At 33.4% G+C, this 26,792-nt stretch overlaps 1 protein-coding gene across 4 annotated transcripts in view; it reads left to right on the top strand.

The window, feature by feature from the left end:
• The window catches only part of LOC136413866 (lachesin-like), a 201,549-nt gene extending 176,815 nt beyond the window's left edge, over positions 1–24,734 (top strand). For all 4 annotated transcript variants that reach the window (XM_066397608.1, XM_066397610.1, XM_066397609.1 and 1 more), the window contains 5 exons: positions 4,604–4,782; positions 10,947–11,163; positions 14,952–15,063; positions 17,549–17,724; positions 24,554–24,734. In XM_066397608.1, the coding sequence (XP_066253705.1) occupies positions 4,604–4,782; positions 10,947–11,163; positions 14,952–15,063; positions 17,549–17,724; positions 24,554–24,654 (785 nt within the window). In that variant the 3' untranslated portion in view covers positions 24,655–24,734. The remainder of the gene's footprint in view (positions 1–4,603; positions 4,783–10,946; positions 11,164–14,951; positions 15,064–17,548; positions 17,725–24,553) is intronic.
• Positions 24,735–26,792: the final 2,058 nt, after the last annotated feature.

The raw sequence follows: 26,792 nt of genomic DNA, 5'->3' as shown, positions 1-26,792 counted from the left end.
AAATGGCTTTCATACGCAAAAACTTGTCACTTTCCATGGGCGGTAATGCCCCCCGCAAAAACGAGGACAAAAATAAAATAAATAAGCCCGAATAAAATTAAAACCACGAGGAACCGACAAATCTCCTTTGAAATACGTGAGTTTTTCCACTCAACGCCCCTATCCATTAGCTTGGATCAGATAAGCAAGAAACATGGCTTCCGGTGATGCATTAAATTTCTTTCTAAGGGTGCATCTATCACTTAATCGAATAGGGACATCTCAGGGGTGGAACGTCAGCTCGCCTTCTGAGCTTTACGCCATCATCTTAAATATATCCCTCATGTAACGTAAATAAGATACATGCAGAGGAGGTACCTTTCGAGCACATAATTCCCCGATGGTTAATTTGCTTTGACTTTTTATTTAGTAAAAATTGCTTTTACTTCTCCTTTTTTAGGATTTCAGTAATATACAGGGTGTCCATTTAACAGCCCCTCAGACTTCTATGAGTTTATTTGTGATTTCATACAAAAAATCAATTATGGCGATATATATAACGCTAATGAAGGTACATTTTAAAATTAGTGAGAAGCATACAGGGTGTCCCAAAAAAGCGGGGCGTCATAAAGTGTAATTTTTTTAAATGGGACCAATTGCATTTTTTTCACGTGATAGACTCCTCTCTTAAACCTGTGTTGGTTCCGAGATTTCTTTTACCTTCGGATGCAGTGACTCGGAGCTATGATATTTTAAAGGAAATTTTAGACATTTGCAGTGACTCATAAAAAAATTAATATCGTAGTTATTTTAAGTTAGATTTTGATAATTTCAGGATGGATTCTCAAGTTAGATCCCCTTAGCAGGTACTAATATTTATTTAGCTAAAAATGCATACAGGGTGTCCACAATAACAACTTTAAATTTAACTTTTGCGACTTCAATTTTCTTGATTTTTTCAAATAGGATGGTGTTTTTTATGACATAGTACGAAAGAACATTCAATTTTCTTTATTATGATATAAAATAACGTCATAGTTATCTTAAGTGTTAATGGAATTATTAATTATTCCAGGAAAACCTGCATTCATAGCTAAGTGCCTAAGTGTTTAGCATGCGTTGCCATTGCTTCAATGTCTTTTGCTTTAAGTTTTAGCAGCTTATTTACGGTTTTTTGTTTCTTCGAAATCTGTTTATTTATTTCAAAACTGGGTATCAAAATGAAGTATACTCAGCAAGAACTTATTAGTATGATTTATGCAATTGGTTCGTGTGATGAAAATTCTTTATTGGCATCTCGGGTTTACGCGCAACGATTTCCAAATAGAAGACATCCTGATGTAAGGAGCCTAGAAAGTCTAAAGGAACGTTTTGAACAGACAGGAAGTGTTAATTATGAAAAGAAAAGTCGAAAGAAGGGAACCTTAGGAGAAGAAAATGAAATGAATATCATTTTCTCAGAAGTAGCCTTAATTTAGATGAAAAATAACTTTAAAATTTTTTAAATGGATTGCGACGTTACCATATTAGAACAATTTCTTTAAAAATACAGTATCAGAAAAAAATTGACCACAAAACTGGCGTTTTTTGAAATTTTAAAATTTGTTTTTGTAAATTAGTAGATGAAAGTCAGAAGAACATAAAAACACTTTTTTAATCCATTATATTGTTTTGGGTATGAAAGCGCTAATTTTCAAATTTTTCAAATTGCAGAAACTAATTTTTTTAATGACACTCTTGATTTTTTTCTAGTATTTATAATGTAGTTTTTACTTCTCTATCGATTTGTAGAAGTATTTTTTTATTTAACATTTACAGTTTTGGAGGTACTTATAAATTTTCAATTAAATCGTAACAGACATTATTATAATTTAAAAGATTTATTCTAATAGTATTTGCTCCTAGTTAACAGAAACCATACGTTACTTATTTTATTTAGTTGTCACATTATTACCTATCACTACCTTTTGCTTCATTGACTTTCGAATAAAATAAATTTTTATAAAATAAATTAGTGGACATGGTGTCTACTTTTGATCAATGTGAAAAAAATTGTCTTTTGGTTTTTTGTGTTTATACACTACAAAGATATCCTGATCGTTGTCCTCCAAGTGTCCGTGCAATACAAAAATTATTGGTTCAATGCAAATAAACAGAATCGGTACATTACAAACCACTTGGACAAAGAAAAACTGTTAGAACGGAAAAGGCAAAATTTATGGTATTGCAGGCTGTAGTTGAAAATTCAAATGCTAGCACCAATCAAATTAGTGAAGCACTTTGGTCAATTAGTGCTACTTCAGTAAGAAGAGTTCTAAAAAGCCATAAATATCATTCATATCACATTAAAATGCATCAAAAGTTGAATATAGGGGATTTTAACTCAAAAAGAACTTTCTGTGAGTAGATATTAAATAAACATAATGAGGAGCCAAGTTCTACATCCACTATTTTATTTACCGATGAAGCTACCTTCTATAGTAATAGCCGAGTGAATCGTCGTAATTTTCATTATTATGATGATGTAAATCTTCATATTTTATGAGTTTTGATCATCAGCATGGATGGACAGTCAATGTATGGGGAGGAATTGTGTAAGATTTTAACATAGTTCCTTATTTCTTTGATGATCATTTAAATGGCGACAGATATTTGAAATTTTTGAATACTTCTTTGCCACAGTAACTACGAAATGTTCCGGAAAATATAAGACACGTCATGTGGTATCAGCATGATGGTGCGCCTTGTCATTATGCTAGAAATGTATGTAATTATTTAAACGAATAATTTCATGATTGATGGATTAGCCGAGGAGGTCCTCTGCCATGGCCTGCGAAATCTCTAGCTCTTACTGCCACGAATTTATTTTTATGGGGGTTCGTAAAAAATTACATATTTCAAGAAGATCTTACTACACAAAAGAGTGAAAAAAAGAATAAGAACCTAATATAAATGAGTATAGTACTAAATGATTTATATTGATATTTATACAAATATACTAGAAGCCAAAGCCGTAGTAATGACAAACCCTGTATAATGAATATACTGTAAAGAAAGTTTAATAAATTAACTTTTTCCTTTAACGAAAATTGGCTTAGTCAGGCATTAACTGAAGTAAAGTGCCGAAATAAACTTATTAAGACGGAAATGAAATGAGATAAAATTAAATTAATTTGTTGTAATTTGTTTTCATGAAAGTTAGGTGAAACTTATTGCTTCATTTATACAGCCTTGTTTAGGACTGTGTTGATCAGAGCTGATAGGTGAAAGTATTAGGTTTAATTCATTTTTTGCACGAAAATGTTGTTTTGTTTGGAAAAGTTTCTGGTGGTCTGATATCACACTTAGGTTCAAATAATTGAAGTTATAACTTTAACAGAGGCATAGTTTCCGTTGAAAATGTTTTTTAGTGCTTAAGTATAGTACATTTTTCAACAGTACAGATACCTTAATTCATTGCTCCACCTGCACGGTCCCAATTTTTAAGCAAGGTCTTTAAAATGATCAACCAACATGATTTGCTTTCTTAATTGTTATCTATAGATAGAATCATTTTTTATCTCCTGTTACTTCAGTTTTTATGTTGGAAATACGCCGGCATAAAAATTGAAGTAATAATAAAAAATTGAAGCAAAGAATTCTAAAGCACGAAAAGCACCGCTATTAATGAGCTGCGAAGGAAATTATTACAACTTAAAGGGCCAAAATAATAAGAGGGGATGTCTTAATACTCCGTAAGTCATCAGGATTCTTCAAATTTTGAATCGACATATTCTCAAACTCAAAATTGGGCAATTTTGTCCCAATTTAACTGACCTGGAATGGTTTTTGGCTATCGAAAACCCCAGGCCTTATTTCTAAAAACGAATACTCTGTATATCTATTGTTCACCGGAGCAGTTTATACAAAATCGCTCTGGAAAGTTCTTCAATAGCAATATTATTCCATGTACCATGTTGCATGTCTTTTGTGCATCTGTGGTGCGCGACCAGGCTAAAATTTCCTAAATTCGAATTACTTGTTTCTTTTTATTTTCCTCCACATTCTTTAGTCCAAAAAGACCCTTCCTTCCCTCTTTATGGTAGCTACTCCTATTCGGCAGCTTTAATAAACTACATAAATAATTTTCCATGGTGCGATTTGACTTCGTGCCACATGCTAGCAGTAACAAAAAGAAGGTTAGTTCAGGTTACTCGTTAACTTTGTATTAAGATATTAAGAATGCATGCTTGGAGCTGTAACTCAATTAACATTGTGAAAGTTGTATCCCAACAGGACGCTTTTTGCGCAATAAAGCATTATTACTCTTTAATGCAGTTTCGGTCGTTACAGTGCAAAATCCCATGCGTGGAAACAGTAGTCCATTAACAACACTTCTATACAGTTTTAACGTGCACGTGCAGACATACATCAAAACCGTAGATTATTGCCAACTTTCGAGCCCCCAGACTCAAAAACACCACACTGAGTTCCAACTTTTTAATACGAAATTTTATTGTTGGGTAAATTTCAGTCACAGCAACGATTTATATGTATTATGCAGCTCTAACTAGGCTAGTATGCAGCTCTAGAACTTTCTAAATAAAATTTCCTGCAAAATTTATCTCCTTAATTTTGGTTTTAGGATACAGGCAAATGCGAGAAAGAAATATCAGGAGTTACGTATCGCACTCTTTACCGAATTTACTCAATGAGGGTCATCATGAGACTGTGTTCATAACTCAAAATTCCTCATCAGTAGTGGCACAGATGGGAGGGACCGCTAGACTGCCCTGCATAGTAAGGAAATCGAATAACGGAGTGGTAAGTGGCTATTTGCTACAAGCGTGAAGTTGTTTCATGTTATTAGGATGGCTTTACAGCACACATTTGGGAGTTCGAAGTACCATTTTTACTCAATTTATCTGCCTGCGCTAAAGTGTTATTTTGCGCACTTCTTAGATAAATAACTACTAAGAATGTGCAGGAAATAAGCTCGTCTGAATTTCCTCTTTCAATTACGCCTTATCTGAAGAATGAATTAAAAGACCAGCTTAAGATCGCTGACACTGGCGTCACATTACAAAGCACCACTTCGTGCCTTGTGCATTTTCTTCTGATTAAAATGCGCGCTTTGTAAGTGATCACGTTGCCCGACTACTTGTCACCTGATCCTTCTCTGTTTTATGACGTTTCAGACAAATGGAGCTCCGTCAGGTTATAGAGCATAATCCTGCGAGAGGAAGAAGTTTGAAAGAAAATTTTATGAGTTATTCCGGGGAAAACGTTGATCTTCCATCAGCCCGTTACTACTTATAATTCCATTGGCAATATTTTCCTGAAAAAATTATATTTGCCATTCAAAAAAGTTTAATGCCACTTAACTCTCTGTTGCTGTTGATAACTATAACTAATTAATCGGGATTTTATAATATGGATTAGCTTTTATGTCGCTTCCCGGCTCTATTGTCAATGAAAAATGAATAACAATGTTATTATATTTGTGATTAATATTGATCACTTTTCCAGCCAGGAATTGTTGTGCCAATATTTTATATTTAATTGTGAACGTGTAGATATTCATGAAATTTTCATTAATTTTATTGGAAACTGGGGCAAACTGCCGGCAACGTCAATCATTTATTATCGGGATTCAGGTTGTATACGCTAATCTGACGAAGCTGCAATATTTATAATGGGTGTTTTAATATTAAAGACCATAATAACATATTTTCCCAAAAAAATTTTGGTTGGTGTGGTTATGTGTTAAATATTGCTACGGACATTAGTCCGCTCAATCGAAGAGAAGCCCTGTGAAGTAAATGAGATATAGTGAGGCCACAATTAATCTGCAAATTGGATTTTAAAGGGATATAAAATATTTGAAATTTCGCATAGAGCAATTAATGTTCATGGACAAAAAAACCGGATAACATAAATATTATTTCATTTCAATCTTACATAGCTTTTTTAGTTTTATTTCGATTTTAATAATTTGTTGATAAATTGTAGGCATGTTTATTTTAATCAATACTGGATATTAATTTCGCTGAAAATTGTAATTAATTTTCCATTATATAGGGTGAAACCAAGAGGTTCCTTTTGACCTAGATTTCTAAACACCCTGTGGAAGAATCTGAAGATACATATCTTTATATCCAATTGTAAAGCTTTATGTTTCTTTAACATTTCTTTTTTTGTTTCATAACAATATAGCCATTCTGAAAGGAATTACAATTTTTTTAACAAAAATAATCAAAACATGTCAAAAAATACAATAATAAACAACATAAATTAATATCCAAGTTAAAAATACATACATAAATACTAATGGCGTGTATTTCCTTCTCGTGCTCTAATAACAGCTGCCATGCGGCGATGTAAGCTTAGAACACAATTAGCAACTAGTCTTTGCGGAATATTTTCCTACTCTTCAAGAAGAGCTACTAGAGGAATAGTTTCCTGTTGTCTGTTGCGAATACGTCTCCCTAGCATGCCCCACACATGTTCAATTAGGTTTAAGTCAGGGTTACGAGGAGGTCAATTTAACTTTTGTATCTCCATTTCATCTAGATAATTCCTGACAACTCTTGTGACATGAGGCCTCGCATTGTCTTACAGTAATAAAAAATTCTGACCAATAAAATGAACAAAATAAATCATGTGGTCGGCTAAATATTCCTCGATATAACTGTCAGCATTTAAAGTTATCTAGCGAACGTAAACAAAAACGCGATTCATCTGTGGATAACACACATCCCCACTTCCCGTCATTTCAGTCCCTATATACATGGGCAAAATTTAATCGTTGAGCACAATGGACTGCAAAAAAAGCTGGATAAACCGCTGATCTTCTTAACATCAAGCTCTGTTCATGTAGTCTGCGGCAGACGGTTCGTTCAGAAACTCTTCTACCTTGTACATTTTCAAGTCAACGACCAATAATCCTAGATGCTATTCAACGATCCCGTAAAGCAGTGATAACAACAAAATGATCATTTCGCTGGTTGGTTTTCGTGATCCTGAACATCGCATATCCTCATCGGTCTCACGAAAACGGCAGATCATATCTTGCACAGTAGAACTCCTGGTTTTGTCCAAGATATTTATAATATAACGTATATCACGACCATTTTCGTTTAAGGCAACAGCTTGTGCAACATCTACCGGTTATATGATAATAAAAATTTAGAATGCTCAGTGAGACCTCACTGACATTTCTTATAACTGTACAACATAAATAAAAAATAATGTTGCTATGCATCGGAATACTAATGTTTTTTCATTAAAATGTTATTTCCATTATTGTTTATTTGTTTGACATGTTTCGATTTTTCTTTAAGGTCAATCGCACCTTTTTGTTAAGAAAATTGTAATTCTCTTCAGAATGGACGTATTCTTATGAAACAAAGAAAAGAATGTTGAGAAAACATAAAAATTTACAGTTGCATACCAAGATACCTCATAGTGCATTCAGATTTTTCCACAAGGTATTTAGAAATCGAGGTCAAAAACACTTCTTGGTTTCACCCTTTATAATGACAAATTAATTATACCTTTTGGCCAAATTAATATCCAGTAATGATTAAAACGAAAACGCCTTACAATTTATCAAAAAAAAATTATTAAAATCGATCTAAAACGAAAAAAGCTATATTGAAATTGAATAATATTTATGTTGACCGGTTTTTTATGTCTAAGAGTATTTTCAAATCTAACTGAATGGAGAAAAATTCCCGCGAATGATCACGAACGAACATGAATGCTCGATAATGTTTGGGAGGTAGGTAATTTTCGCATACTGAACAAATCAATAAAGAGGAACCGAAGAATTTATTATTTCTCTGTGGAGGCTAGAGACGAATAAGTTAAAGGAAGTGATGGTAAAGCAATATCTATAATCAGTTTTTGAAAATCATTTTCAAATTTTAGCTTTTTTTTAAATTGAATTTTCTTAGTTTTGGGAAAAAATCGGAGTGTTCCGGATAAAAACAGGGTAGAATCGCTGAAATCTCGAAATTTTCAGTGGATAGGCGCTTCAGCGAATCCCATACTGTTCGTCTGACAGAACATCAGGTCGAATGCCTTTTAAAGATTTTCCTCGTGAAAAAATTTTTTTTGGAAAATTTATCTAAAAAATTATTTTTTAATTTTTTCCGTTTTTTGTAAATTAGCTAACTGCGATATAATAAATCTTCCGAAACTAAGAAAAGTGCAAATCGTTTTTCTCTATTTCAAATTGTTTGATAGTTATAGGTCTTTAGATATGGGAGATTCTCCATGAAAATTGAAGGAGATTATAATCATGATAAATTAAATGATTGAATACTATATTTCTAGTTAACGTTTGTTTTACACTTCGTTCGCCAATCATAGAGTAACGTTCTATTCTAATTATGATTATGCCCGTTCATACATTTTATTGAAAAATATAGGGTGTCTCTAAAAAATCTTTACAACGCTCTATTATATGTACCTGAGATCAAAATAAAACGATTTAACCGTATTTATTTAAGTCCAAAAGTTGATAATAACTGAGCTACAAAGTGGCAAAATTGAAATGTAAAATTCAATTTTTAGTCATAATTGTTAAACGGTAAGAGGAAAACTCATGAAATTTTCTATAAGGGAGTTTTTCGGGATAAAGAATTCATTTCTGCTAACAAAATTTATGTAAATCGCAGAGGGCGCCACATACGCATTAGGTACTTGTTTAAGCCCGTCAAGCTTTTTTATTTGTAACGGTAAACCACTTTTGGGTGAAAAAACGTATTTGTGCGGTATTTTTGCTTAAAAAATGTATACGTTAATCAAGTCGCTAATTGCAACCATTTTCGAGAGAAACGCTTGTAAAGTAAATACAAAAAATGCATACCTTTTCCAGTCTCAGGTGCCAACTATTTTTAGTTGCCAAGAAAGTATTATTGTTGTTGCAGTCAAATTGATTTTCTCGAAAGTGACAGGATATTTTTGTTAGAGTTTCCATTTTGTGCTTTTAAGTTTAGTGCTAAAAGTATATTTTGATTTTTATTTACATTATGACGGTGCACCATACCAATGCAAAATACGCGGATCTGGTATTGGTATTTGGATTTTGTCAAGGAAATGGTCGAGAATGTGTTCGAATTTATTCTGAAAGATTCCCTCACCGTGGAATACCAAGTCGTCCAACTTTTGCTGCCGTAGAGAGACGCCTTAGGGAGACTGGCCGCTTTGCCTTTCAAACTGCAAATTATGGACGACAGCGAAGAGCTCCTGAAGTTGAAGAATAAATCTTAGAACGTGTGAGAGAAGATCCAGAACTAAGTACTAGGCAAATCGGGAGAGAACTAGCACTAGTTTTTCTTCTGCCATTTAATAATTATGGTTTAAAATTGAATTTTACATTTCAATTTTGCCACCCTGTAGCTCGGTTATTATCAACTTTTGGACTAAGGCAAATATGGTTAAATCGTTTTATTTTGATCTCAGCTACCTATGGTAGAGCGTTGTAAAGACCTTTTAGAGACCCCCTGTATTTTGGGAATAAATCAACAATCATCTGCTTTTTTGCAATCTTCAAATAATTTAAAAATTCATAAGCAGAAGTAGTCCTATGTTATATTAAAATTGAAATTATAAACTGCGACTCTTCCAAGATTTATTTCTAGGAAATTGGGTTACGGCAAACTTTCAGAGTACGAAGGAAAAATACAGAAATGCGGAGCACTAATCAAAATTCCATACTAAGATATATTACAAAGCAGACGTACACTCCAAAGTTTAGATTGTTACAATACTGGGATGAAGTTACTTTGATAAGATAAGTTTTTTCTGATATTGTGACAGTACTAATTCAAACAGTCAAAGGTGATTTATTTATAATATGAAAATCGCCGATTAAATTTCGAACTTGCAATCGTCCGAGGGGACCAAAAAGCAATATTTTATGCATTCAAAGCAATCGATAGAAGCTCAAGACATCTATAAATAAATTAGGCCAGGACTTCCAGCCTTTGGATGTTATTCCGCAAATTAGCATAGAAATCGACTGTCACTGACACGTTTTCACGATTCTCGTCATTCAGTCCTAGCGATGTACGGAAACGATTGAATGAATGTTTTACTAAAGAGAGACATATTTCCAGAGAAAAATACATCATTTTTCCGTTTTCCTACGCTTTTCACATAAATATGTTATTTCCTACCAAGTGCGGAAAGTGTTACTTTACTCCATGCGACTTCCGTTGCACGAACGATACGAAGCAAATTTCGGGCAAGCAGTCAAGTGGAGGAAAGACGCTTTCCGCAAGAGTTCGGAACAATATTATTTCTTTGGATACTCTCATTGATGAAGAGATGTCAGAGTCACTTTCAGTTGCGAGAAAGTAACTGCCAATGTCACTTTTGCGGTAAAATAGCACTTGATTCTTTTTCCTGCATAAGTGCCATGTAAATACAACTTTTCACATCCAAAGGCGTGCCAGAAACTGCGCTTTTCCGCCCGTAAATAGAAAAAATAAGTTATTCATCTTTCCTAGTGTGTTAAGGCCCGAGGGCGGATATAACGAGAAAACGTTATTCTAATGTATATCGGATTCTATTTCTGAGTCCTTGAGTTAATATCGTTGAAGAGCAATCAGTTTCTTATCTGCGAATCCGAAACAAAGCGGGAAAGCCGTGTTTCTGACATACGATTTATATGATAATGTCATGGTTAACGGGAAATCGATGGATGTATCAGTTTTACTTTCTCTCTTTGTGATGAAATAAAAGGAATTTGGTTCGATTTGGAAAAATAATGAGAGACATCTCGGATTAAATAAATTGCAAATCTCTGCAATTAGCCAAATGGATTCCAAGTTGCACAAATATCCTCAATCATCAATTTTTGTATCCAAAAACAAACGACAAGCTGAATCCCATCTTCTCGGTCGATATCAAATAAATTAAATCCGCATCTCATTATTCATTCATTGTCATTAACACTCTATCCAACATTGTTTCAGGTCTCCTGGATAAGGAAAAACGGTTCGCCCCCCACAATCCTGACAGTGGGACTTGGCACTTACATAGCAGACGACCGCTTTTTGGTGGAACAAGCGCGCCATCTGCAGAATTGGGGTTTGGTCATTAAACATGTCCAGATGTCTGATTCTGGAACATACGAATGCCAGGTCTCTTTGCATCCAACTTCGAGCATATTTATCGATTTGAAAGTTATAGGTGGGTGTTTTATTGGGTTTTGAGTGTGCTGTGTTAGGACAGGAGAACTTTGGCTTTTGAAAAAGTAATTATTAGGAGAAGTTGAAAGTCATTTGCGGAGTTATGAGAATCGGTTTTGCACTTCATTCGTCAAGTATTTTTCTGTTCATTTAATGCAAATTTTTTGTATTTATTTCAGTAAACTAACGCGACGAAATTTTAAGATTTGTGAATGTATTTTTTGGTTAATGTTTGTCTGGTTGATACACAAATCACCACCCTTGTTTCAAAATATCGTACTCCACAGGAAACAATATTTTCAGAAATGGTTATTTTCCTTTTAAATCGCACGGTGATGAATATCCCATTAAAACCAATAAAGGAAACAGGAAGTGGAAGCCAATATCCGCTTCCGAAAATGCTAAGCCCCATTGTGGCGGCTTTTTGACGTTAGTCCCACGCACCTAATTATTATACCCACCGTTTCCTGAAATTAAACCTTCGCACTAACCAGCAGGAAAATAAATTTGCTTTGCCCGTAAAATTCGTCGAATCAACACAAATATTCATTTGGTCACGCGAAACTCTAAAAATATGGGTCTAGAATACGAAATTTCCTTGCTAATTTTTTGCCAGTTTCCTGGAAATTGGCTCTACTTTCGGAATTGAAAGTTTTTGCCACTGGGAGACGTATTGAATTTGTATGAAGTCGAATGTTGCGAATACTTGTGGGCGGTTTATGATTATAGCTACGGGAAAAATACTTTAAACTTTAGAACTTATTTTTGGATTTAATCAAAACTGAACATTAGAGAAGTTTGTCGTTGGTAGACTAGGTCTAGTTCTGCCAGAATGATCAAAAGACCAAGACTTTAACATACATTCGCACTTATTATGGAACGCTTGTGATGAATTAACGGTTATGTTAACATGAAATCTTGGTAACCTTAAGCTTACCTGTAACAAGCCTGTACAGGTAATATTGGTGTGCCATCAAAGGAAGGATTAATAGTAATCAGGTATTGGAAGGTCAGAAAAATATACTCAAAAATTCTCTTCTCAAGCGATATAATCTAATACGTGTTCTGAAAGGTTTTATAAAGGCCCATGAAGACATTATACAAAATTCTTCCCACTTCGACAATTTTCACAAAAGGAGCCATATCTTTTTTCATAATATAGTACAACTCAGCGAACATTATGTTATAATAAAGCCGGATAATATAAGGCGAGCCCTATAATACATAGAATTTTTCCACGGGACCTAAATCTATAAATATTTCACGCACCCTCTTAAGAACATATTTATTGTGTGGAAGGTCGCAGGTGGGTACGTAGAAAGGACCATTTTATTTATTTATTTGTAATTCATAATTTAACCCTTTTATATCTGAGTATTAGTACATAGAAATATTGACTGGTTGATGCCTAATTGAGAGCGAAAATAATTTAAGACCAATTTTGTTCCTAATTTTAACAGTTAAGCATTAATTTTACAAACTACCATTTCCATGCCTTCTAAACCCGGTCTAAATACTGACTAACTTTTCGTACTAATTAAATATGTTTAGGACAGTTAAAGGGACAAAAGAGCTAGGCGGTTTTCTCATAACTCCAAAAGGTATTATACACAATCCATCTTTTCATAAACAATTAAAATGTTACAGCCCTTTTTGTTCCGTAAACTACATTTAAGGTTACTAAGCTAGCCGCCCCTTCCATACTGACACGCTTTGAACCGTATTTACCCCCTGGAGTATAATTAATTTATTACAAAAGAAGTTATGGCAAAAAGTTTCCACTTCCGTGTAATAAGAGAGTTAAGACCCTAATATGGAGAGAGGGTGGTAACAATGTATGTTCAGAGCTTTGCCTTGGATCAAAGAAACTCGGAAGTGGAAAAATCACTGTCAGCTTGTGCACTACATATATCAAACAAAAAGGGGTGCTTTGGGGTTGGAGATCTGCTCTTCTTTCTTCAATCAAATTAATTGCGTTTTAGGTTCCGAAAGACCAAGACGTACTTACGGAGATTCTTTTTGCAAATCCTTGGAACTACAATGTTTTTGTTCAATTATACGAAAGGGTTTTACACGGACAATAGTGCCGCAGCTTCTATTGTTGTTCCGCTATGGCGCATAAATATGTATGAGGCTTCTGTTATGTCTAACAACCGAGACTTCCAGGCGTTTACGGGTTCGCGATTATAATTTTTTTGCCATAAGGGAATGGCCCTTTTTGCATATTTATGTCATAACGTGATACCAAATTTTGAATGAAAATTGAATATATAATACTTTTTTGAGTTTCAAACAATAAATAATTTTTATTGAGGTTGATTTAGCTTGCCAACAAAATTGCAAGAAACAAATTCAAAACTACAAGGAATAGAGGAAATTCAGTGTTCATGGGTATACCAATAATTACAAGTGTTTTTGAAACTTTTGAAATATTTCCAAAATGTAAATCAAAGTTAGATTTTGTTCAAAATGATCATATTTTAAAATTGTCCCTAAAAGAAGCTCTCTCCAAAAATTCGTCATGACCAGAAAATTTTTGTTTTCAATTATCAAGTTGCTTCAATTTTATTGCTTTTATAACAGTTTTGGAAAGTTCATGTCTCGACCTCTTTGGACTTTATGCATAAAAATGATTTTTTGCACACAATACCAACTATAAAATAATAAAATAAATACTCGTATAATAAAAACTTGTCATCATGTCTGCGAAGTCGCAAGAACATGAAAAATGTATTAAGGTTGTTTCGTTTTAACCTTCTCTGAACGTTTAAATAACATTAGAGAAAAAGAACTCGAGCACAAAAGAAAAGACCAATGAAAAAATCGAAGAAGAAAGTAGCTGTAGTGGCATACTCTTCATCAGACAGTAACATTGTTTACCACAAAGAGAGTACATTGTAGATGAAGAAAATTTATGAGTTGAATTTAATCCTAGAATGGACCCTAGAGATTATGTTTTGGTCAGGTGATATTATATCTATTATTTGCAGTGTGATACATGGATCCAATTATGAACTAATTTACCTAATACAGGTGTTACATTACCAAAAGAATAAACTAAATAAAATTCATGATTAATAATTATTTGTATCAATGTTTACTCCTCCTTTTTCTATTTATACAGCCTGATGAGTTGGGAGGGTCGATTTGTTACGTTAAAATTCGTTGCACTTTCCAGGGTTTTTCTTAGATGTACCCACTAATCTTTATGGCCGTAAACTGACATAATAATCATAAGTAAATAATTCTGAAAATTCATATTAGTAGATGACCCAATCCTCTTATGATCCTTTCAAAAAACCTGAAATTTGGGCAATGATACTAAATAGTAGTGCGGAATTATGGTAATGAATAAATTATTCCTTTGAGGCGAAATATCTTTCGAGTAGCTTTTTAGTGTGTTCGGTTCGTTAAGAATCGCGGCAGATTTACGTCTCTTTGACTCAAAATGCAAGTAAAAAGAACGAGTGCACTATACTCATTATTACTTATTCCGGCTTCATCTCTTAGCAGATATGCTAAATTCCACATTACTCTCCTAGAGTAATATTTTGCTGTTTCATTTAAAGCAAAAGAACGTATAATCCAAGAATAAACCAGAGAAATGCAATTCGAGCATATAAAAAGTTTTTTTTTTTTTTAATAAAAAGTGCACTCTCTGAATAAATCCAAAAATACAAAGCACGTTATTCGACCCACAAAATAATGAAACTCGTCCCGTTATTTCTGGAATAAGACAGGAATAAACCGTAGCATAAACGACCTTCACGTCATGTTCCATTGTTACAGAAGCCGTGGCGGAAATCTCTGGGGCTCCCGACCTCCATATCCGAGCAGGATCCGAGCTTCGTATAGTGTGCAGGTTGCGTCATAGCACCGAACCTCCTGCATACGTCTTCTGGTAAGATAATTTTAATATTTATATTCCTGCTGTGCAAAAGGGACTTCTGGTGATAGTTAATATTACTTTATAAATGGATTTTACCGGTTTCATTTCTGGGAATTACCATATTGTAGCATGATATCCTAAGCAAACGTACTCAATGCGGCTGTGTAAAATAACAGTAAACGTTTAATATTATTCGGTAACAGGTGGGATCCTCTTGCCTAAGTCCGCTAATCAGCATTTATAATCAGCGATTAGCAAATAGTAATCAGACATTTAATTAAAGGGGGCTTACAAAGTGAGGAAAGGTACACAAAGGGCCATTAGCATGCCTAAACGCAACCTTTAGAATAGATCGCTTTAAAATATACCAACTTAATGAAAACTACGCCTTAACCACTTGCGCGGTTTTATGATGGATAGCGGTTGCTTCCATACCAACCGCTTTTTATCATTATTTGATATTGTTTTGAAATCCATGGCGAATGGCTGAAATTTAATAAATTTCAAATTTCAACAATACGCGGTTTCGATCAAGGTTGAAAATAATTTAATGTCAATCATATTGGCGATTGAGTTCAATTAACCAAAGTTTGAACTTATCGATCGACGATGGCGAAGATTGAGCAGAGTAAAAGAGCTGCTGTTATATCAGAATTTGCTTTATTCGGACCATTGAAAGTCTTCTATTCCAATGTGCATGTTTTCATATTTGTCTGGATTTTTCGTAAAATTTCTTTTCAGATACATGGTTTTTATTTCACGGCAAAATTGAGTGTTTTTCTAACAAATTTGAATTACAAAAAGGTCCACATATATGATTATCAGCACTAAAATACGTAGTCAATTAAAACGCCCTCACGCCCCTTAGCTATTTTAAGTTCCCTACTAAATTACACCCATCTTTATATTACCCCTTCCACAGCAGAGCAATTTTTTAACCTATTTTGCGATAATGGCTATCGCAGGATGATCGATCATTCCCGCTATTCTGACTCCCCAGAGCTTGTTCGCTAATGAGAGTGGAACGTTAATACAGATTCTTTTGTGCAGAACCGCCTAATTTTAAGAAAAGTGTTTTGTTGGTTTTGTGGATAGGTAAAAAATAGTTCGAATAATGTTGATATAAAGCACCAACTTCTAATAGTTATTTGCACTACAAGGGAGGAAAGTGCTACTTTGACTTCCGCGGATAATTTGAGGCTAACGCGAAGCGAAAGGCTTCAACATTCTAGGGAGTACTTAATCCCAGTGATGTGGATCTAATTTTTCCTGCATAATATTCTTATTTGTGAAAAAAGTAGGTATTCAGAAGAAACAATATGTTCTTCTCTAGGCAGGCAACTATTTCCCTCAGTAAAAAAATAATTACACTATATATAGGGTGATTTTTAAGTTGATTTTTTTTTACAGAAGATAAAGGTAAAAAAAAAGTTTTTTTATTTACCACTTTTCTCAAACATCAAAACTAATGGAGATGCAGGCTTTTACAACACTTTTCCAAATAAATGGATCGGCAGAAATGGTCCAGTAACACGACCTCCAAGATCACCAGATCTCACTCCATGTGATTTCTTTTTGTGGGATTACATGAAATCTTTAGTTTTTAAGACTCTGGTAAATACAAGGGAGGAATTGATTGCGTGCATAGGAGAGGCTGCAATAAAAATCGAAGGCAAACGAATTTCGATACATCGCGCGATGACCGAACAGTGGTTACGTCGCGCTGAACGCTCTATAGAAGTGAATGGTGATAATTTTCAACATATTATTTAAGTAACATTAAGTTTAGTTTCATTGTTGTTAAACAATTATAACTTTTAATTTTAAACTTTAATAGCCTGTATCTCCGTTAGTTTTGATATTTGGGAAAAGTGGTAAATAAAAAAACGCTTATTTTTTTAACTTTATTTTCTATTAAAAGGAAAAAATCAACTTAATAATCACCCTGTATATAAAAATTAGAAAGGAATGTGTTTTCCTAGGATATAAAAAGTAATATGTCCATGGGAACGAAAATATTTTCGCCCCTTGGGAGCAAAAGTGTTCCCAAGAAGTAAAGAATTAAAGTTCTACTTTCTATGAAGGTCAGAGAAAAAAGCACTTGAATTTTCTTCAAAAAAATTCCATACATTACTCAGGAAAGCGCATTTCCATTAACCCGAGGAAATTCTTAATACAATGGAAAAGTTCCACCGAAGATCCATCATCCTGCCCCACCCACTGACTTCTCTTCAAACCAAAGACACTATAATTATTGTGAAGTAAATATCTCTTTTTACCATGAAAACGTTTTTAGGAAGAACGAACCAGCAATTTAAAAGTAATTTACGTCGTCTTTAACTTGAAAAATGCCTTAATTTATTACTTGTCTAAAAGCGCATCTAAGCCCTTATTGCACAGCAATTATCATACATTTCAAAGTTGCAAATTACGCAGTCGATTTAAAGCAGTTACAGGGCAGATCGATAATTCACTATTTCTTAAAATATTTTTCCAGGTATCACGATCATCGCATGATCAACCATGATCCAGGCGTGCAGGTTTCGGTAGACCATACCAAGAGTACCTTGAAGATAGACGATGTCGACCCTAGTTTCAGTGGCAACTACACTTGCTACCCCTCAAATACCAACCCTGCATATGTTAATGTTCATGTTCTTAATGCTACTGAAGGTAAGCTTTCTTCTTGGCTTTTTAAACTGATAGGGATTGGTAGCCTATAAGAGATGAAAACCTTTTGAGCAATAATTAGCTTTCCACCAGTAACAAAAAACTAATCAAGATGAGGAAATGTCATAATTCCGAAATCCCTCAACATCCCTAATTTAGATGCGGCAATCCGTCTCTCCGGGTTTAGGAAAAATTGCCCTTAGAATTCAGGGTTTTCCCTTCCAATCCCTGCTTATTTACTAGTTGACTGATTTTCTATACCCTTCGATCCGTACAAACCGTAAGAATATTCGTATTCCGCGATATTGCCTTTATGTTTTCTTCCCAGTATTCAGATCAGTCATCGGTCGTATTTATGGCATCCTTGTAGAATGGTGCAATATGCATAAGAATTCAATTTTCTATTGCAAGAAAATGCCATTATTCAATGTTCGACTATATTAGGTATCGTTCACCTTCTCGGAAACCCGAAAAAAATTGCAGCTGAATAACAGAATTCTTCCCTTCGATCTTATTTTTCCGACATTTAACATACATATTTATAGCAATGGTTGCATTCAACGAGGCGTTTATGTTCTATTGGAAGGAAATTTATTATGAATTGATCGGCAGGTTGGAAATGGGATTATATTCCTAGATATTCGACCTATCTGGATGTGTGTAATAAGGTCCCGTGAAACCTCTTCCTGTGAATTTGCGATTGCTCTAGAGCATTTCAGTAAAACGATACAAACCTGGTTAATTTTCAGATTTGGTGTTTATTATCCGGTGGTTAATGCTTATTGCCAACATTCCCTTTAAATGCGCGCCAGGAATCAGAGCTACCTCAAAAAATATATGCCATTACCTTCAAGTGTAATGAGAATAATATTACTTTTCATTTCTTTTACGTTTTAAATGTCTTCTTATTTGAATTTTTCTCTTACTTAGAAAGTTAGGACGAGAGTTTTGTGTATAAAATATTTTTCCAGATCTTTTCAAATATAATTTTTTTTTTCTGCTGAAGTTTTGCTCACTGGAAAAGCTTCTTAAAGTCTATCAGCATTCTTTACTTCGCTGATTCTGATCACTTGATCACCCGGTAGTCTAGAAGTAAATAAAGATGGGTCGTTAGGAGTCAAGTTGAGAAATTTAATGAGCAAAGCACGGGAACTGGATTATTCAGCTAGTCGAGAATTCCAATAGTTAATGTTCCATAGATGAGGGGTTGATGTCGTCTGGGCCAGGTGGTAACAGATAATTAAGCTTTGAGAAATTTGACAAAGTTAAGATTGACGATAATTTATAATTGTCTAGGATTAAGACTCATGCGGTATTTCATCCAGTTTCGATAGAATTCTGGAACTTATAGGTTCAAATAGTGGCCAAGATTGGGTCCTACAAAAATTAAGTTCGAAGCAGTCCTGGAAACTGTGTATATGCCCCGTTCCTAAAGAATATCCCAGAATGTATTAATCCGATTACGCGAAAAGGGTATGAGGAATACCAACAGGGCATCTGTAAAATATAGCACATTACATCTGTGTATTGTTTATTCTTTTCTTATCACACTAAAAAATCGAAGTTGTGCTTGCCGCTAGAGTGTTTAGCAAATCTTTTAAAAAGTTGATTTTGAATTTTTAAAGCTATAATTAAAATGCCCAAGTAGTCTTTAAGAGCTTTTTTTAGCTACAAACCTCTGTTTTTGTCGTCAAATTTAAAGGATTTTTTTTTTTTTTGAAAAGGAGATCGTGCTGAGGTTTTGTTTAATAATCTGAAGATGACAGGTTAAAAGAGGGTCTGCATATTAACCAGCTTCCTGTAAGTTTTACTAACAACTATTCGAAACTCATAGCTAAACAAGTTAATACACATACGAAGGTCGGAAGTTTCAGGACAACTGAATAGGATGTGTGATAGAACTGTTGTGTTTAATTTTTGTGCTATGAAGGGAAATAGCATTGGATCAAAAAAAGTGACAAAGAGAGATTTCAAGATATTTTTAACCATCGTATATTAAACACCTGAATTGCAGAGTACATCATTATGACCCGAGCGTCAAGTTTAATTGGAATAAAGATCTAAGGCGTGGGACTCATAAGCATTTGATGACTGCGGTGTATATGGCTGTGTATATACGCCTTTTTTCGCTCTTATAATCGACAATATCGAAATATAGAAACCTAAACTAAATATTACTTAAAGCAAATTTGAAACCCAAAAAGACGACACGCATTCTTGAATTATGCCATCAACGGTGATGTTTCATTTCACATTCGTTACCATGGCAACCATAAGTAAAACAATAATGCTTATGATAACATTTCAGTCAGTTTCTTCATTAGCTCGCTAGATAAATAATGCGTCATTATTAACCTGTTATTGAACTGTTTTAAAAAAAAGGAGCCAAAACGAATTTCACAGTCATCCAACACACTCAATAATTCAATACCCTGACGTACTTGCTAAGTTTCATGCATTCGATATGTACTTTCGATATATAGTAGTGTTTCTGAGATGTTAAGAATTTTTTAGTCTTTCTCATAACTGCGTATGAAAAAAATCTCTACCTCCTGTTATGTGTTCAAAACCAAAATTAATAAATTTGATGCAAAAAAGAATTCAGCAGCTTACAGCAAAAAATCTAGGGAAATCTAGTGAGGTATTTTAGAGTGTTGGAGCTTAAAATTCTTTCCTTCAGTAAGCGCCAAATTTATATGTGTCGTCGATTACAACTGCGAGCGAATTTCCATAGAAGCGTTTAATGGAATCTGAGTGCTAGTTACATTTTTAGTTTCTACGGAAACTAGTTTTATGTTAAAATAAACAGTACATTAATAATTTGTCCCTGAGTATAGTAAACGAAACGTGAGCCAAATGAGAGAAAATGTTTTTTCTATAACTGCCTTGAAAATAAATAAAAACACATATAACTTGAAAATGGCAAAATGTCAGCAATAAAAGGTCATTAGGGAGAATATTGAAGAAGAAACTAAGGTAGAATTATTATTATACAGGATGTCTCTAAAACGATTCTACAATGTTTGATCTAAATTCCTAAGCAAAAAATATAGCTTTTTAAGCAAATTTATTTCTATCCAATGTTGCTTTGTTTTGCCGATACAAGATACAAGACGCCAAAGTTCTCAAACTAACATGGTTTTTTTGAAATAATTGCTAGACGCTTTTATCAATTTTCAGTAATTTTAGAACTAAAAGTTACTACATAAAATGTCGTATTTTGACGTAAGCGAAATCTTTTTTTAATATGAAGAAATATTAAAAGTAGCGCGTGGTTCATAAATAAAAGTTTGCATTTTTAATATCTTCTGTACGAATGACTTCAATTTTTGTCTCTGCCATTAGCTGACTGTACTTTGAAACTTTTTTGTCTCTTGTAAAATTTTCATCAAATATACAGTTCGTCTAGAAAAAAATGATTATGATACCTTGGAGTTCATCATTGTTTTGAAAACAATATTTAAAAAAACCGATACGATGCTCAAAGTAGTGATTAATTTTTTGAAACGATTTTATTTATGTATTCAGAAAAAGTCATCATTTTGAATATTTATTATAAAAATTAAATTGAGTAGGTACTTATTGAAAATTAAAACTTTTCAAGTTTTCGTTCTAACTAAACAACAATGGTTGTGCGATATAAAGACTTGTACCAATAAACTTGACAAAAGTATTCCTTCAAATTTAGTTTATTAATCACATTTTCATATAATTTTTGGCAATAAATCGAGTGTGCAGATAAATTCGTGTCATGTATCATTAGTTGGAGAACTCATCAGAGATGGGGGCGGTTTTCTTTTCTGACTTTTATGGGACCGTTGTATACTCTCCCGAGGAAAATAAATTTGTCTTTCCTAAGTCCAGCAATCTTCGAACGACCTTTAGTCCCATTTGAGATTATAACATAGAAAACGATTTCATTCCGAACCATATGTATCAAAATTATCATCATCCAAACAGATACAAACGACTCTGCTCATAGACAACATTACAATCTCGTTTGCCGCAAATGCCCAAATACATTTGCAAATCTTTGTATTCTACTTAAACATTATATTTTATGCGGGCACATACGAGATTAAATTTTGTTTCACATACGCACCAACAGTGAAAAGCAACCAGTCAAGTTAATTTTTATATCCCCCTCAGGGGGTTGTAAATTACCAGAATATCCGCCCTTGTTAAACTCCCAGACCTATTATCAATCTTTTCAGCTTTAAAATATTCATGTAAAGACTCATCAGAACTTTTATCATGTTTTAAACATACCTCCAGGCTTTGTGTATCTGGTTGGATAACATTAAACTTTGTTAAGGTTTTTAAAAAACGTTGGGTGACTCGTAATGGAAACCAACTTTATAACATGGCCGATGACGTAAAAGGTCAATCACTTGCAGATCCCAAAATCCATGGATGCTCTGACCGACCGAAAATTAAATAACCGTGGAATAGAGAACCCATTTAAGTCCATATTCTCTCCCTCTTGGCAAGAGTTTCGAAACTCAATATACAGTAACCCGGTTATTCGTTTTCGGTACTTTTTACCTCTGATTTGGCCCTGTTCCTATACGAACGTGAGAAGCTTTTAACGAACCCTTTATGTATACCCCGGGGTTTAAAAGTTTTTTGTAAGGATCGTCGAAAAGGTGGCAATGGGATAATTACTTTAAAAGGTTTGACTGTTGCCAAGGTTGCTAGTCACATGTCTTATTTTTCCTAAATAAGGTAATTTAGGGCCTTTGATTAATGTTTGTCTATGTGGCCTGAGGATAAAAAAATCCTTGGAACTTTCGAGCATACATAAAAAGCTTGTTAAAACTTTCACCTTTCCTCAGGGAGCGATATGGAATCAGAGATAAAAGCCCCGCATGCCGGGTAACTGTGTTAGTATTGACAAACTTTTCAACTTTCGGATAAAGTTAATGTCGCAAAATCGAATAGTGTAGGATCCGAATCACCTGCTTAAGTCGGGATGAACTCAATTCTGGATGAATTCACTTTAATTTTCTTAGAAAATTGAGAAATGCAGAATTTTCTTTGATTTTCATAGATGACTTTTTTGTTGATTAATATTTTATTTTTTTGTTATATGTATCTCAAAGCTGGAAACCTATATATGTATTTCAGTTCCACATGCGATTAATGAAAAGTTTCAATTTTATAATCAAATGTAAACTTAAGCAGTTAGCAAAGCCGGTTAGCTCCAGAGGCGCTATAGCAATTCTATTTAAAGTTTAACAAGATTTTTTAAGGAAAGGCGGGATTAAATTGTTTTTACTAAAGGTTTAGTGCATGGTCTGGGTTGAGTCGAAGATAGGGCTCAACTTGGCGTTTTAAATTACATTTAAAGAAAGGATCTTATGAATCGAATAACAGTATGTGGCTGTAGGGCAATAAGCAACTAAGTAGCTACATCCAAATTGCGTTTAAGTACTTTCAAAAAAATACTAGCGATGTATCATGGAAAGACATTCCTACATACAAATAGTGGCGTAGGGGCGAAATTAGATAGAAGATGGAAGACCAAACATTAAAAAAAATATAACTAACGGCAGACGGTGCTGTTTGGTTCATATACTGAAATTTGATTATCTGGAACTTCTTCGTGCATTTACGCTAGAAGGACCACTTAACTCTATCTTTGAATTGTATTTATAAAATCTAAGGACTATCATAAGCGTCCTTTCTCCGTCGATTTCTCTAGTTTAACTAATTTCCCTTTAAGTACTTGCTACCTTAAAACAAAACACCCTCTTTGGACCAACAAAAACTTATTGAAAACGCTGCTCTACCGCTTCACAACGGAACTCGATATCGGAACTTTCCCAAACACATGTCATCAAACTACTTCGAAACTCTTTCACTTTAAAAAGTATCCGTTATGGCACGTCGGGATTATAATATGGATTCATCTCGACAAGTTCAGGAAGTTGCATATGCTGGAAAGTTTACTTTGAAGTTGCCGGTATCCGAAATGCCCTTGTGTATGAAAGTATAATCCACACGCCAACCGCAGATGAAAACCTCCAAAGTTGCATCGTCATGTATAGAGTGTAATATGTAAATCGAATTTGGCTATGTAGAAATAGACGTATACATAATGGAGGTGAAATGTAGACTCTACAAATGAAGTTTTGCTTGCAACGAAGGTCTGGTAATGTAGAAAAAGCATGTTTAATTATATTTTTTCTTATGCACTTACAAAGAAGAAACTTGAGATTTAATTAAGATGGTTCGCAAAAAGCCGCTGTCTAAGAGCTTTCCAACGTTGATCTAAAAGGCGTACCGATTCCCTATAAATTCTCCAACAATATCCATTCAAACCGGTTTCTAATTTAGAAAGTAATGAAAGGCAATGGCCGGGAAGCGTTAACGAGAAATACATTAAATCGAATGCATTTTCAACGCCTTTCTATTGGAAGCAATTTGTGGATGTTTACGGCCCTGTTTGCTTCACGGTTTCGCTGATGCTTTATGGAGGCGTAGGGAAAGCTATCCTTGATGCCTGTATTTGTGGAGGAGATGTTCAGGTTGAATAACAGAAATCTTACGTAAATTTCCATTAAATTAATTATGTATTAAATTGAGGGAGGATGTTGGGATGTGGGGAGAATTGCTATTTAGCCTACGACATGTGTATGTAATTTACAACGATTGGGCTTTCTGACATATGATCATTCATTATCAACAAATTGATTAAATACCTTTTTCTATAGGTTGTATGTTTTATGTTTTGTCGGGTGAATTGTACGGTTTTCTAAGGTTAGATTATCTAATAGATATTTAAAATATACTTAGATTATTTCGTTAACTTCTTTTTTTTTAATTTCAGAAGAATATCCAGCAGCAATGATGCATAATGGAACTTGCAACATATATCTTCTTAACGCTATTTTCTGTTTATTGGCAAGTATGTTAATACTTTGCAGTTGAAGGATTATGCAAAATATCTGTAGTCATATACTGTATATATTTGAGATAACTTTAATTTATTTTTAGCATCTAAGTCTAACTTGCACTTATAGAAGTGCGATAGGGTTTATTTCATTACAAGTCCTTTCTCTTACATAACTTTGAAATAGAAATGATTGAAGTATAAAAATAGTCATATCTCTCTTTTCCTCGAATTGTTATAATTATGTTTAAGGTTTAATTTTCAAAGCGCAACATTATTATTAATAAGATTTGAGAACATTTGCAATTTACCGAGACCGAATTTACCGAGAACTTTAACAATATACCGATTAAAAATTACTTGGAAGCATTTAAATTAATTTCCAATAGTTTAGCTACAGCGTAGATGTTTTTCACGAAAATAAAAATGTGTGGAATTTGGTTTTTTAATTAAATTAATTTCACAAATTCAAAAAATTTAGGGGCATTTTATGTGTTTTTTTTTAAATATAAAGAATGTTGTTATCCATATACGACTAGATAAGTGTATTTTAAACTGTGTAAACTAATAACTCTGATGTGCCAATATTAGAAGATTTTTTCTTTTTATGTCACATTTTAAATATTTTTGGTTTCTATTAAGAATTTGTATCAAAGTTTATCGAAAATGGCGAGTTAGCTCCTGTAAACAACCTTATAAAATCAGAAAAATATGTGCATAAAATTTATCGTTTGTTAACCTAGAAACAAATGAAATATTTTTTGAGGGTCTGAGGAGGCTTTTGAAAATGTGTAACTAATAGAAAGCCCAAAAATCTCTAAAATTTCAGGAATATTAAATAAATTACATTGGAAACATCTATATGCTGATTAACAATATGATCTCAGTAAAGAATGTCTTGGAAGTCCTTTGGAACTTTAAGATCCAATATTTTTTGTACTCATGAATGACATTATTCGAATTTTTGAGTACATCCTACAAGTCCCTGCCCATAGTCAAAAAAATATTTCACAAATCCAAACGAAAGTCTTCTAGGCTGGAGTTAACTCTTGTAATACATGTGTAAAGAAAAAAAAGTCGTTACTATGTGGAAACCGTAAAGTTACGACTTTCCGAATCTCTCTATAGAAACTCTCGAAAATATCTACTTGAAAAACTAAAAAATCCTCAGAAAACCAATTCATCACATTTTGCTGTATTATAGAATCATTACTTATAACTCATATTAAATATTAAACCAACATTTTCCAAAAACTAAGTGAAGCCCAAAAAAATATGGAATTTCAAAAAATTTAATAATGATTCTTTCAAATTCAAATTAACGCCGTCTGTCTAAAGAAATATTTATTTCAGAGCATTCAAAAATCCGTTAAAACTTCAGAAATTGATACTAATTAGCGAAACTTTTTAAAAAACTCTGAAGTCATTGATTAGTATTCTAGATATTTCTAAAATTATTGAGCAATCTAAAGATGTAATTCAGAATAATTAATTTAATCGGGAGCTTCGAGAAAACTTGAAAATTATTAGAAAAAATCTAATTTCTCAATATTAAAGCATCACTTTTATTATTCATAGTGCGTCAGTCCGTCTTACTAAACATAATATAGACATAAAATTCCTTTAGTTTCAATAAACCTCCAAATTTCCACAAATTTACAAGAATATTTGGTAAATATCCGGAAAAATTTACAAAAGTGTGAAATGAAAATTATTTTGAAAAACACCAGGTATTTCAATAGCCCTTTTTACACACAAATCATATAATTGCAATCTTTGGAAAGGTTCATTTCTAAAAAATCCAAACTTATCTCGACTAAATGGGAGAAAACTGCAAAAAAAGACTTCCGAAAATTTATACAAAACTAAAAAAAATGCAGAGCAACAAATCCTTTGGGCATTTTGAAAATATTTAACATTTCTCAGCATTAAAGCATTATTCCCTCAGCAAGTTAGAGTACCTAATAAAATTAATTCGAGGAGAATAAAATTATTTCGTAAGGTAATATAAAGGTGCTAAAATACCTCTCAATAAATTGAGGTATGTAAAAAGAGAATGTGAGAGGAGTGTTTTATAAAACTTTGTGAAATTGTTGAATTCGTAGATATTCATTCAAATATAAAAATTTGCGATTTAAAACTGTAAGCCCTAAAATACCAATTTTAATAATAACTA

Source organism: Euwallacea similis, chromosome 15 (genome assembly GCF_039881205.1).
Source record: "Euwallacea similis isolate ESF13 chromosome 15, ESF131.1, whole genome shotgun sequence".
Lineage (NCBI taxonomy): Eukaryota > Metazoa > Arthropoda > Insecta > Coleoptera > Curculionidae > Euwallacea > Euwallacea similis.
The sequence above is the reverse complement of the archived record's forward strand: the minus strand, read 5'-3'. Positions and strand labels throughout refer to the sequence as shown.